General features: G+C 43.8%; 1 protein-coding gene across 1 annotated transcript in view; it reads right to left on the bottom strand.

Annotated features, from left to right (window-relative positions):
• Positions 1-1,356: 1,356 nt before the first annotated feature.
• The window catches only part of LOC109427548 (frequenin-2), a 469,415-nt gene continuing 458,087 nt past the window's right edge, over positions 1,357-12,684 (bottom strand). The window contains exons 6-8 of the mRNA XM_062844635.1: positions 10,903-10,981; positions 8,666-8,754; positions 1,357-2,846 (exon numbers count right to left, since the gene is read on the bottom strand). Coding sequence (XP_062700619.1) covers positions 2,679-2,846; positions 8,666-8,754; positions 10,903-10,981 — 336 coding nt within the window. The 3' untranslated portion in view covers positions 1,357-2,678. The remainder of the gene's footprint in view (positions 2,847-8,665; positions 8,755-10,902; positions 10,982-12,684) is intronic.

Below are 12,684 nucleotides of genomic sequence, written 5' to 3' on the forward strand. Positions count from 1 at the left end.
GGAAAGCTCCTCTCCAAGAGAGCGCTTGGAAAGCTCCTCTCCAAGAGAGCGCTTGGAAAGCTCCTCTCCAAGAGAGCGCTTGGAAAGCTCCTCTCCAAGAGAGCGCTTGGAAAGCTCCTCTCCAAGAGAGCGCTTGGAAAGCTCCTCTCCAAGAGAGCTTGGAAAGCTTCTCTCCAAGAGAGCTTGGAAAGCTCCTGTCCAAGAGAGCTTGGACAGCTCCTCTCCAAGAGATTTTGGACAGCTCCTCTCCAAGAGATTTTGGACAGCTCCTCTCCAAGAGAGCTTGGAAAGCTCCTCTCTAACAGAACTTGTAAAGCTTCTTTTCAGGAGAGCTTGGAAGGCTCTTTTCTGAAAGAGTTCGGATGGCTCGAAGAGTTCGGAGCTTGAAGAGCTTCTTTCCAAGGACGCTTAACAACTTCTTTTCATGAAAGCTATGAAAGCTCTTTGAGCATTAGACAGAATGGCAGATAGAATTTTTAGCTAACGAGATTGGTAAACAACAGTTTTCTCCTCGATGCCACACAACAAAAACCCCTCCGCAGTAATGATAACCTTCTACATGCCGTTTTCTTGTTCGGAGGTAAAGATTTATCTAGCTGAATGTATGTTTTTGTTCTTTCTACTCTCACGTTTGTCTGTTCAACTTTGCACTGAGACGGAAATGGTTACTTAGTTTTACTTACGTTTGTTGACTGTTTCGTTTTCCTCTGTGTTTATGTATGCTCGATCAAACGGAATTCCGCTGCTTGTTTCACTCAGTGTGTCTCTTTTTTCTGCGGTAAAAAATCTCTAATCGATTTCTCTTTTCAGTTTTTTTAACATTTTAACTTCAGTTTCGCAATTTTCTGTCTTCTCTTCATTTCTCATTGATGGGTTGGATTACTGACTATGCGTCATTCGTTTGACATTTCTTTTCGGATGATTCCGGCGACTGGTTCACGAACAATGGTGAATCAACAACACAAACACCTATAAGATTCATGAAGCTTGCCGATCTGTCATTTGGTGTTTACTTTTCTAGTTTCTTATTTTGCTTCGTTAGAGTCTTAACAACACACGGCGAGATTCAAATTGAAACACGTTCGTATCGTAGCGTCCTCGCGTCTAAAAAGTGAATAACATTCGAATGCAGTTTGTTTACATGGTCTGCTGTTTGTTTGTTTATGTGTGTGTCTGTGTTTTCAAGTTATTGCTTTCATTGCGTTATTTTTTTTGTTTATCGTAACATCCATTCCACTCGATTTTTTTTACAGTGCCCATCTCCATGACAACGAATTGCGTGTTTTTGATTTTCTCTTGCTTCCACCTGTCAACTGACGTTTTCCGAATTGGTTTGTTTTGCGCACACCTTAGCTACGATTGTTTACGATAAGATTTTCAGTTTTCTGTTTTGTTTACTTTCAATAACAACAATAGAATTAGCGTTTGGTTGTTTTTTTGTTAATATCAATAATCTGTCACTGCGACCGTTTTGCTTTTTGTTTGTTAGTTAAAATTTGATAACAAATAATGCTATTTTTACATGCTGTGCTGCTGCCGTTTGTTGCGGTCGACCAACCGCTGTCATGTCTATAAACTAGGTTTCTGTTTGTTTTTGGCATTTTTTCATGTCTCAAATGTACACACTTATGAGTAACTCGTCTTTTTTTTTATCTCAGCATAGTTTGCAACTTGTGTTGTTTTTTTCTTCCGCTGTCACAATTTCCAATTTGTGCTGCCGATTTTTTGTTTGTAAATAAAGATCTGTCTCTGAGACGTTTCTCTGCGTAAACAACTGTAAACTGGGGTGCAAGGTATGTTAAACTTGGTGTGCTGCTGAAAATTGAATTGTGAGTGGTGGGGTGCAATGTTTTTTTTCGGTTTCAATCAAATTTGACGGTTCCGATTGACAGTTTGGATGTCATAAATCAGTTCCCCGTCGACTTCGATGTCTTTCTCCATTCTCGCAGTTTACCTTCATTAGCCAAGCAAAAAACTGAACAAACATTGAGATTTTCTACTATTTATCTAGCATTACTGATTGCGCTGAACGCTTTGTTTTTGTTTTAGTTTAGCATAAAGATTTAAACTTTTAGTTCACTTGTCAGATTGCGCGTATTATTCGTTAGAGTATAGTAACAATTCTTGATTTCACAATTTTTAATCTGTTAAAAGTACTGGATTAGAAGAAGCAGTTCCCTAAACGTTTCAGGAGATTCTCTTGGTTAAGTGTAACTTGGTTTAAAGATTGATAAATGCTATTCGATTGTTTTCAAGTTTTCCGCAAAAAGTTTCACATTCCACTTCATCCTTTTTGGTAGCAAAAACAGTCACTCGAACGCTTATTATTAAACTAGAACAGCCAAAAAGATTGAAGAACTGTCATTGTCATGTGGATTAGCTTCAAGCGCGGCTTGCTTTGTCGTAGAAAACCGAAACGTTGATGCGATTTTGACAGCTGTCAAAGCAAGCGAACGAAAACCGAACATAATCTCGCAGGCAGCGGCGCTCACCATAACTCTCCTTCCCTTGCATCCTTCTCTCACTCCCGCCTCGCTCTCTTGCGACGCTTCGAACTCGCGCTCCTGCCAGTTCTAGTAGACGTTGCTGGGCGTCCGCTGTAATTCGATATTGTGCTGCTCGTCGTACTGGTACGACCGCTGCGGGGGTGGCGCCTGATCCCGCGAGTCATCGTTCGGTTAATCGCCGCCTAAACTGAGCGCCTGCACGATACGGGGGTCGGCCTTGCTGCCCTCGCGGAACTCCTCTAGCGTCAGCCGGTCGTCGTGATTCTTGTCCATCTGGTCGAAGATCTTATCGACCCGCTTCTGTGGGGTGTTCTCGTCCTCCGTCTGCGGTTGTTGACCCTGTGGGGTGAGTGAAGAAACGGGAAACAAATTTGAAGTTATAGGACTCAACCTTGGAAGCTTCTTCCGCAGAAGCTTGGAAGCTTCTTCTGCAGAAACTTGGAAGCTTCTTCCGCAGAAGCTTGGAAGCTTCTTCCGCAGAAGCTTGGAAGCTTCTTCCGCAGAAGCTTGGAAGCTTCTTCCGCAGAAGCTTGGAAGCTTCTTCCGCAGAAGCTTGGAAGCTTCTTCCGCAGAAGCTTGGAAGCTTCTTCCGCAGAAGCTTGGAAGCTTCTTCCGCAGAAGCTTGGAAGCTTCTTCCGCAGAAGCTTGGAAGCTTCTTCCGCAGAAGCTTGGAAGCTTCTACCGCAGAAGCTTGGAAGCTTCTTCCGCAGAAACTTGGAAGCTTCTTCCGCAGAAACTTGGAAGCTTCTTCCGCAGAAGCTTGGAAGCTTCTTCCGCAGAAGCTTGGAAGCTTCTTCCGCAGAAGCTTGGAAGCTTCTTCCGCAGAAGCTTGTAAGCTTCTTCCGCAGAAGCTTGTAAGCTTCTTCCGCAGAAGCTTGGAAGCTTCTTCCGCAGAAGCTTGGAAGCTTCTTCCGCAGAAGCTTGGAAGCTTCTTCCGCAGAAGCTTGGAAGCTTCTTCCGCAGAAGGTTGGAGGTTTCTTCCACAGAAGCTTGGAAGCTTCTTCCGCAGAAGCTTGGGAGCTTCGTCCGCAGAAGCTTGGAAGCTTCTTCCGCAGAAGCTTGGAAGCTTCTTCCGCAGAAGCTTGGAAGCTTCTTCCGCAGAAGCTTGGAAGCTTCTTCCGCAGAAGCTTGGAATCTTTTTCCGCAGAAGCTTCTTCTGCAGAACCTTGAAAGCTTTTTCTGCAGAAGCTTGGAAGCTTCTTCCGCAGAAGCTTGGAAGCTTCTTCCGCAGAAGCTTGAAAGCTTCTTCCGCAAAAGCTTGGAAGCTTCTTCCGCAAAAGCTTGGAAGCTTCTTCCGCAGAAGCTTGGAAGCTTCTTCCGCAGAAGCTTGGAAGCTTCTTCCGCAGAAGCTAGGAAGCTTCTTCCGCAGAACTAGGAAGCTTCTTCCGCAGAAGCTAGGAAGCTTCTTCCGCAGAAGCTTGGAAGCTTCTTCCGCAGAAGCTTGGAAGCTTCTTCCGCAGAAGCTTGGAAGCTTCTTCCGCAGAAGCTTGGAAGCTTCTTCCGCAGAAGCTTGGAAGCTTCTTCCGCAGAAGCTTGGAAGCTTCTTCCGCAGAAGCTTGGAAGCTTCTTCCGCAGAAGTTTCGAAGTTCCTTCCGCAGAAGCTTGGAAGCTTCTTCCGCAGAAGCTTGGAAGCTCCTTCCGCAGAAGCTTGGAAGCTCCTTCCGCAGAAGCTTGGAAGCTTCTTTCGCAGAAGCTTGGAAGCTTCTTTCGCAGAAGCTTGGAAACTTCTTCCGCAGAAGCTTGAAAGTATGTTCCGCAGAAGCTTGAAAGCTTCTTCCGCAGAAGCATGAAAGTTTCTTCCGCAGAAGCTTGGAAGCTTCTTCCCAGAAGCTCAGGATGCCTGTAGAAGGAAGCTCAGAAAGCTTCTAGGAGAAGCTCACGAAGCCTTCAGGAGGAAGTTCAGGAAGCTCATATGAGGAAAGTCGGAAAGCTTCCAGGAGGAAGCTCAGGAAGCTCCAGGAGGAAGCTCAGGAAACTTGCAGGAGGAAGCTCAGGATTCTTCGAGGAAGAAGCTCAGAAAGCTTTCAGGAAGAAGCTCAAAAAGCTTCCAAGAGGAAGCTCAGGAATCTTTCAGGAGGAAGCTCAAAAAGCTTCCAAGAAGAAGCTCAGGAATCTTTCAGGAGGAAGCTCAGAAAGCTTTCAGGAGGAAGCTCAGGAAGCTTCCAGGAGGAAGCTCAAGAAGCTGCCAGGAGGAAGCTCAAGAAGCTTCCAAGAGGAAGCTCAGGAAGCCTCAAGGTCAGAAAACTTCCAGAAGATGCTTTCAGGAAAAAGCTCAGGAAGTTTCCAGGAGGAAGTACAGGAAGCTTTCAGGAGCAAGCTCAAGAAGCTTTCAGGAGTAAGCTCAGGAACCTTCCAGTAGGAAACTCAAAAAGCTTCTAGGAGGAAGCTCATGAAGCTTCCAGGAAGAAGCTCAGAAACCTTCCAGGAGGAAGCTCAAGAAGCTTTCTGGAGGAAGCTCAAGAAGCTTTCTGGAGAAAGCTCAAGAAGCTTTATCAGATGCCAGGAAGAACTTTAGGCAGCTCCCAGGAGAATGCTTAGGAAGCTTCCAGGAGAATGCTTAGGAAGCTTCCAGGAGAAAACTCAAAAATGCTTTCAGGAGGTAGCTCTGGAAGCTTCCAGGAGGAAGCTCGAGAAGCTTCCAGGAGGAAGGTCAGAAAGATTCCAGGAGGAAGCTCAAGAAGCTTCTAGAAGAGAACTCAGGAAGCTTCCACTGATAAGCTTAGGAAGCTTCCAGGAGGTAGCACAGGAAGCTTGCACTAAGAAGGTTACGAAGCTTCCAGGAGGAAGCTCAGAAAGCTATCAGAAAGATGCTTAGGAAGCTATCAGAAGGAAGCGCAGGAAGCATCAAGGAGGGAGCTCAAGAAGCTTCCAGGAGGAAGCCGAAGAAGCTTCCAGGCGGAAGTTCAGGAAGTTTCCAAGAAGAAGCTCAGTTAGCCTCTAGGAGGAAGGTCAGAAAGCATTCAGAAGATGCTCAGAAAGCTTTCCGGAGGAAGCTCAGGAAGCTGCCAGGAGGAAGCTCAAGATGCTTCCAGGACAGAAGCTCAAGAAGCTTATAGGAGGAAGCTCAAGAAGCTTCCAGGAGGAAAGGCAAGAAGCAGCTTCCAGGACAGAAGCTCAACAAGCTTCCAGGTCAGAAGCTCAAGAAGCTTCCAGGTCAGAAGCTTAAGAAGCTTCCAGGAGGAAGTTCAGAAAGTTTACAGGCGGAACCTCAGAACGCTTCCAGAAGGAAGCTCACAAAGCTTCCAGGAAGAAGCTTAGAAAGCTTCCAGGAGGAAGCTAAGAAAGCTTTGGAGGAAGCTCAGGAAGCTTCCAGGAGGAAGCTCAGGAAGCCTCCAGGAGGAAGCTCAGGAAGCTTCCAGGAGGAAGCTCAGGAAGCTTCCAGGAGGAAGCTCAGGAAGCTTCCAGGAGGAAGCTCAGGAAGCTTCCAGGAAGAAGCTCTGGAAACTTCCAAGAGGAAGCTAAGGAAACTTTCAGGAGGAAGCTCAGGAAACTCTCAGGAGGAAGCTCAGGAAACTTCTAGGAGGAAGCTCAGGAAGCTTCCAGGAGGAAGCTCAGGAAGCTTCTAGGTGGAAGCTCAGGAAGCTTCCAGGAGGAAGCTCAGGAAGCTTCCAGGAGGAAGCTCAGGAAGCTTCCAGGAGGAAGCGCAGGAAGCTTCAAGGAGGAAGCTTAGGAAGCCCGGGAAGTTTCCAGGAGGAAGCTCAGGAAGCTTCCAGGAGGAAGCTCAGAAAATTTCCAGGAGGATGCTCAGGAAGCTTCCAGGAGGAAGCTCAGGAAGCCTCCAGGAGGAAGCTCAAGAAGCTTTCAGGAAGAAGCTCAGGAAGCTTCCAGGAGGAAGCTCAGGAAGCTTCCAGGAGGAAGCTCAGGAAGCTTCCAGGAGGAAGCTCAGGAAGCTTCCAGGAGGAAGCTCAGGAAGCTTCCAGGAGGAAGCTCAGGAAGCTTCCAGGAGGAAGCTCAGGAAGCTTCCAGGAGGAAGCGCAGGAAGCTTCCAGGAGGAAGCGCAGGAAGCTTCCAGGAGGAAGCGCAGGAAGCTTCCAGGAGGAAGCGCAGGAAGCTTCCAGGAGGAAGCGCAGGAAGCTTGCAGGAGGAAGCTCAGGAAGCTTCCAGGAGGAAGCTCAGGAAACTTCCAGGAGGAAGCTCAGGAAGCTTCCAGGAGGAAGCTCAGGAAGCTTCTAGGAGGAAGCTCAGGAAGCTTCCAGGAGGAAGCTCAGGAAACTTCCAGGAGGAAGCGCAGGAAGCTTCCAGGAAGAAGCTCAGGAAGCTTCCAGGAGGAAGCTCAGGAAACTTCCAGGAGGAAGCTCAGGAAGCTTCCAGGAGGAAGCTCAGGAAGCTTCTAGGAGGAAGCTCAGGAAGCTTCTAGGAGGAAGCTCAGGAAGCTTCCAGGAGTAAGCTCAGAAAGTTTCCAGAAGGAAGCTACGGAAGCTTTCAGCAGGAAGCGCAGGAAGCTTCCAGAAGGAATCTCAGGAGTCTTCCAGGAGGATGCTAAGAATGCTTTCAGGAGGAATCTCAGAAAACTTCCAGAAAGAAGCTCCGAAAGTTTTCAGGAGGAAGTTCAGAAAGCTTCCAAAAAAAAGCTCAGAAAATTTCCAGGAGGAAGATCAGCAGGCTTCCAGAAGTAAACTCAGAAAGCTTCCAGGAGAAAGATCAGAAATTTTCCAGGAGGAAGCTCAGAAAGCTTCCAGGACTAAACTCAGAAAGCTTTCAGGTGGAAGTTGTAGAAATTTAAGAAGCTCTCAGAAAGAAGCACAGGCGACTTCCTAACAGAAGCCCACTAGAAAATATTTAGGGTGCTGCCTGACAAAAGCAATGCAAGCTTCCAGAAATCCCATCCATGTTATAAATATTTATTGAAATCGTCAATCAATCACCTTCTCAACACTTCGTCTGGATCAAACCATCACCTAGCAAAGGTGCTTATGTGCTTCCTGGTGGTATTCTGTAAACGGTTGTAAACGGCGAAATCCGTCTATTAAGTGATTTTTTCTGTTTGGTGACAAGCACAGTCCCAAGCATCGAGCATTACTCCCTGCGCCGTAGAGCTAGTGCTGCGATTGTCTCTCGCACAATTACGAAAGCTCTCACTCATACGTCTCTTGTCTCTCGGCAAAACGGGAGACAAGCACTTGAGATTGTGTGAAGCACATGCTTTTTTCGCACCGCACGGTGCATGCCGCCAATCCCTGGTACAGGTGGAATCTTAGAACGCTTCCAGAAGGAAGCTCAGGAAGCTTCCAGGAGGAAGCTAAGAAAGCTTCTAGAAGGAAACTCAGAAAACTTTGAGGAGGAAACTCAGGAAGCTTCCAGGAGGTAGCTCAGAAAGCTTCCAGGAGGAAGCTCAAAAAGCATCCAGGAGGAAGCTCAAATAGCTTCCAGGAGGAAGCTCAAGAAGCTTCCAAGAGGATGGTCAAGAAGCTTCCAGGAGGAAGCTCAAGAAGCTTCCAGGAGGAAGCTGAAGAAGCTTCCAGGAGGAAGCTCAAGAAGCTTCTAGGAGGACGCTCAAGAAGTTCCCAGGAAGATGCTCAGGAAGCTTCCAGGAGGAAACTCAGGAAGCTTCCAGGTTTAAGATCAGGAAGCTTCCAGGAGGAAGCTCAGGTAGCTTTCAGTAGAAAACTTAGAAAGCTTCAAGAAAGAAGCTACAGAAGCTTAAGATCTGTCAGACAGAAGCTCAGAGGACTTCCTAACAGAAACCTACAAGAAAATATTTAGAGTGCTGCCAGACAGAAGCTTTACAGGTTTCCAGAATTCCCACCCATGTTATAAATATTTATTCAAATCATCAATCAATCATCTTCTTCTGGATCAAACCATCACCTAGCAAAGGTGCTTATGTGCTTCCTGGCGGTATTCTGTAAACGGTTTACTTTGTAAAGGTATCACATACCCGTACCCCTCACCTCACCCACGTTGCGGCCTAACTTTCCCCATATCATGCCTCGTGTGGGCGCAAAAATTTAAATTGATTTACATAATCCAACCGCATGATGCGAAAGCCATCCGGATGCCAACCCGACAGCTGTGAAAGCTTCGCGTGCCTCCCATCCCATCACCCCTGTGTAGAGTCAGAGTCAGAGCCGCCTTCGCCTCGTGCGTGCGCTCCATCAGCATGTTATCAGATAATCTAGTAGCCTACAGAGCTGTGACGACGACGGGATGATACTTACCACCATCTGATAGATGGCATCGACGATGTTGTACATTTCGTCCCTCGTTATGAAACCATCATTGTCAACATCGTATAATCGGAACGCCCCTACATGTGTGGAAAAGAGAAGGGGAGAGAGAGAGGCAAAGTATCAGGAGATCAGATCAGTAAATAAAGCGTATGGTGTGCAGGCGGATAAAGATAGTGCAACCCAGATAATGTCATCGTGTCTGATGGGTTCTCATCGTCTCAAGGATCAGAGTGGCTTGATTTACCACCTTGAGGTGGTTTTACGCTTGCTTCGATCAACACTCAATGGAAGAAGGGTTGACAGTTGAACAGTCTGTCACGTGTCATCTACCGTGTTATGGGAGTTTTATCAATCCTTTTGTTCCAGATACTACTTTGGTAAATGGGTGTGACATCCAGCTTATAAATTATGCATATTGCTAGAAAATTTTTACGTCAGCCTGATAATCGAATTATTGGCTGAGGTGTCAGAGTGTCACTTTGAATTGAAATTGATTTTGAGTTGAGGATATGCGTCAAACTGTGGGTAATTTAAGGTTATGTGTTAGACTTCATACTCAAAATTTGTATTAGATTTCTTCAGAATAATGCTTCGCCATTTTCAAAGCAACCGGTTACATTTAATTAGTAATTTGAAGATGACCAAATCTGACATTTATTAGTGTGGGTCATCGGAACCGTTTTCTCAGATCAAAGCTTTTTTGGTTCCGTTTCGGGTTCTGACTATCTGTGCAAAATTTGAGCACGATCGGTTGCGTCTACACTTTGCGCATTGCAATTGAAATTTGTGTGGGATTTTGTATTGTTTTCCCATACTTTTTTGCATTTTTGTCATAAGTTGAAAAAGTTTGTCTGAAACTTATTAACCGATACTGTAAAATGATAGCCTAGGATGTTCTGAAAAACATTGTTGAAGACTGCAAAGCAATCCGATGCTTGTGAAAATAGTTATTAGTATGGTACTCGCTTGTATGGAAAAAATAAATCCTCGCTCCAGTCGACTTTCTAGATCCCATTTAGGGCCCATATGAACTGTACAAAATTTCAGCGCGATCGGTGAAACTATAATTTAGCGCAAGCGGTTCAAAGTTTGCATAGGATTTACTATGGGAAAAGTTACACTTTCAAACAAAAAATCCCAGAGGTCGCCCTTTGTCTCCTTAATTCAAATCGATCAATGCTTCTTGTATAAAAATCATTTATGAAACTTTCCTTCAAAGACCACAAAACGATTGGATGCTTGTGGAAAAAGTTATTGATTTATTACCGATTAGTGATCCAACGAATGGCTTTTTGTTTCGTTTTATCAGCAACACTGCTGCTGCCGTTGTTGCATGGGGTGGCGGGAGGCATCACCACCCCCAGAAACAGCAGCAGCCAAGGCAGCAACTACAGTGCTGCTAATAAAACAAAACAAAAAGCCGTTCGTTGGATCACTAATTGGTAATAAATCAATAACTTTTTCCACAAGCATCCAATCGTTTTGCGGTCTTCGAAGGAAAGTTTCATAAATGATTTTTCTACAAGAAGCATTCATCGATTTAAATTAAGGAGACAAAGGGCGACCTCTGGGATTTTTTGTTTGAAAGTGTAACTTTTCCCATAGTAAATCCTATGCAAACTTTGAACCGCTTGCGCTAAATTATAGTTTCACCGATTGCGCTGAAATTTTGCACAGTTGATATGGGACCTAAATGGAATCAAAAAAGTCGACTGGAGCGAGAATTTGATGTTTGTCCCATACTAATAGTTATATCCCGAACCGCATGCATGTGTTTATGTTTTAACATATAAAGGAATAACAATAGCAACAAAATCATGCTGTTTCGCCAAGCAATACCGACGCTATAACTTTTTTCATAAGTATCAGATCACTTCGCGGTCTTCGAGAAAGTTTTTCAGAACACCCGAGGCTATGTTTTCACTTTATCGGTTACATGGTTTTAGAAAAATTCGAGCTTGTTATGAGAGAAATGCAAAAAAGTGTGTGTTACAAACTTCAAAAGCGATGCGCAAAACGTAGACACAACCGATCGTGCCCAAATTTTGCACGCTTATTTGGGTTTTGAAATGGGATCAAAAAAGCTTTGATCTGATGGGATACCATTGAATTTTTCATTTTTCCATACAAACGATGACCCACTCTAACATTTATATTTATTTATTTGTTTCAAACAGTGAATGATGCATGAGTTACTTTTTTATACTAGAACAGAATATACTTACAGTGTAGCTTTTCATCCAAGTTTCCCCTCGAAGTGATCGACAGTGCTCTGATGAATTCTTCGAACTCAATCGATCCGTCCTGTTGGCGAATGAAAATGAATAGAAAACAGTGTTTTACATTATTTATATTCTTCTAGAGTTTTTAAGTATGTATTTATTTGTTTGCTGCAGCAGATAAGAAGTGATTTGATTAACCCGTTAACGCCCAAGGAGTCTCACAAATTTAATCTTCCTAAAAAATTATTATTAACAGCCAAGTTCCAATAAAATAAACATGATTCCACGAAAAAATAGGGAATCTAGAGTGTAATTCCAAAAAGAAATCTTCAATGTGAATCCTCAACACCTGATAATTTTTTCAAACTCTATTTTTGCACCACTTTGATACTCTCGTTTTATTCTGATCCGTATTGATGCAATGCATCTATAATGAATAAAAGAGGGGGCAATTACACAAGAAGAATAAGAAAATGACTATCAGTTGACATCATGGTTTACTAGATATATCAAGGTGTATCAAAAAGCCTATTTCTCTTTGTTTCTCTCTTTTTCTTTTACTCTATTGAAATCACCTAGAGATTCTTCATAAACTATGTAACGCTATTGAATGAGCGAATGGGTCTCTATTAATGTTACGATTCATATACAATTTAAAAAAAATCTGGCACTTGATTTACAATTTTTCTGAAACAAACCCGGTGGAAATCTCTGAAAAATTTCCGGAAAAATTCCCTACAGGAATTCTGGGAGAAATATCTGGAAGATCACGGGTGAAAATGTGGAACCCAAAACATGACGAAAAAGCAAGCTAAAAAGTCAAACAAATTTTAAAAAATTTCGCATCATGATAATATGACAACAAGTCATATTAAACAAAAAACGATGAATATCATGAATTTTGTTTACAATTTTCATTAAAAAATCATGGTTGCCAAAGTAACTTTTTCATGTTAATCTTCATGCAACATTATGACGCTGAGTCATCAAACCATGCTGATGAGTCATAGAATTCAAAATCATTAATCTAAATCATGAATGATAAGTACAAATATCATAAATGAGGCTTATGATTTCATACATTTTCATCATGCCTCTGGAGTATATGCGGCATGATTTCATGCCGCAAATTTATAATTATTAGTACTAAACATAAAAACGTAGTGTCGAAACTATGTTACGGCAAAACTCATCATGATCCGATTTTAATGGTGTTGTATAGCCATAACATAAAAACACACATTTATCGCCCAATCAAGACACATTTTTTCCAGTTTCGAATTAGGGATTTTTACCCGTAAACCCTGGGGTCTCCGGGTAGCCTAGTGGTTAAGGCTATGTATCGCTAATCCGGAGACGGCGGGTTCGATTCCCGTTCCGGTCGGGAACATTTTCTCGACTCCCTGGGTATAGTGTATCATTGTACTTGCCTCGCAATATACAAATTCATGCAATGGCACGCAAAGAAAGCCCTTCAATTAATAACTGTGGAAGTGCTCAAAGAACGCTGAGTTGAAGCGAGGCAAGCCAAGTTCCAGTGAGAACGTCGAGCCATAAAGAAGAAGAAGAACCCGTAAACCCTGAGAGAAATTCCAGCTGGAAGCTCGGCAGGAATCCCTGAAAAAATCACAGAAGAATTATTGGAAAAATCCCGGGAGGAATCCCAAGGGCAATCTCTGAATAAATTTGGAAATAATACCACGAGTAATCCGTGAAGTAATCGCAGCAGGAATACCTGAAGTAATGCCGGCTAGAATACCTGAAACCAGTGATCCAAAATGTACT

The sequence above is a fragment of the Aedes albopictus genome, chromosome 1 (genome assembly GCF_035046485.1).
Source record: "Aedes albopictus strain Foshan chromosome 1, AalbF5, whole genome shotgun sequence".
Lineage (NCBI taxonomy): Eukaryota > Metazoa > Arthropoda > Insecta > Diptera > Culicidae > Aedes > Aedes albopictus.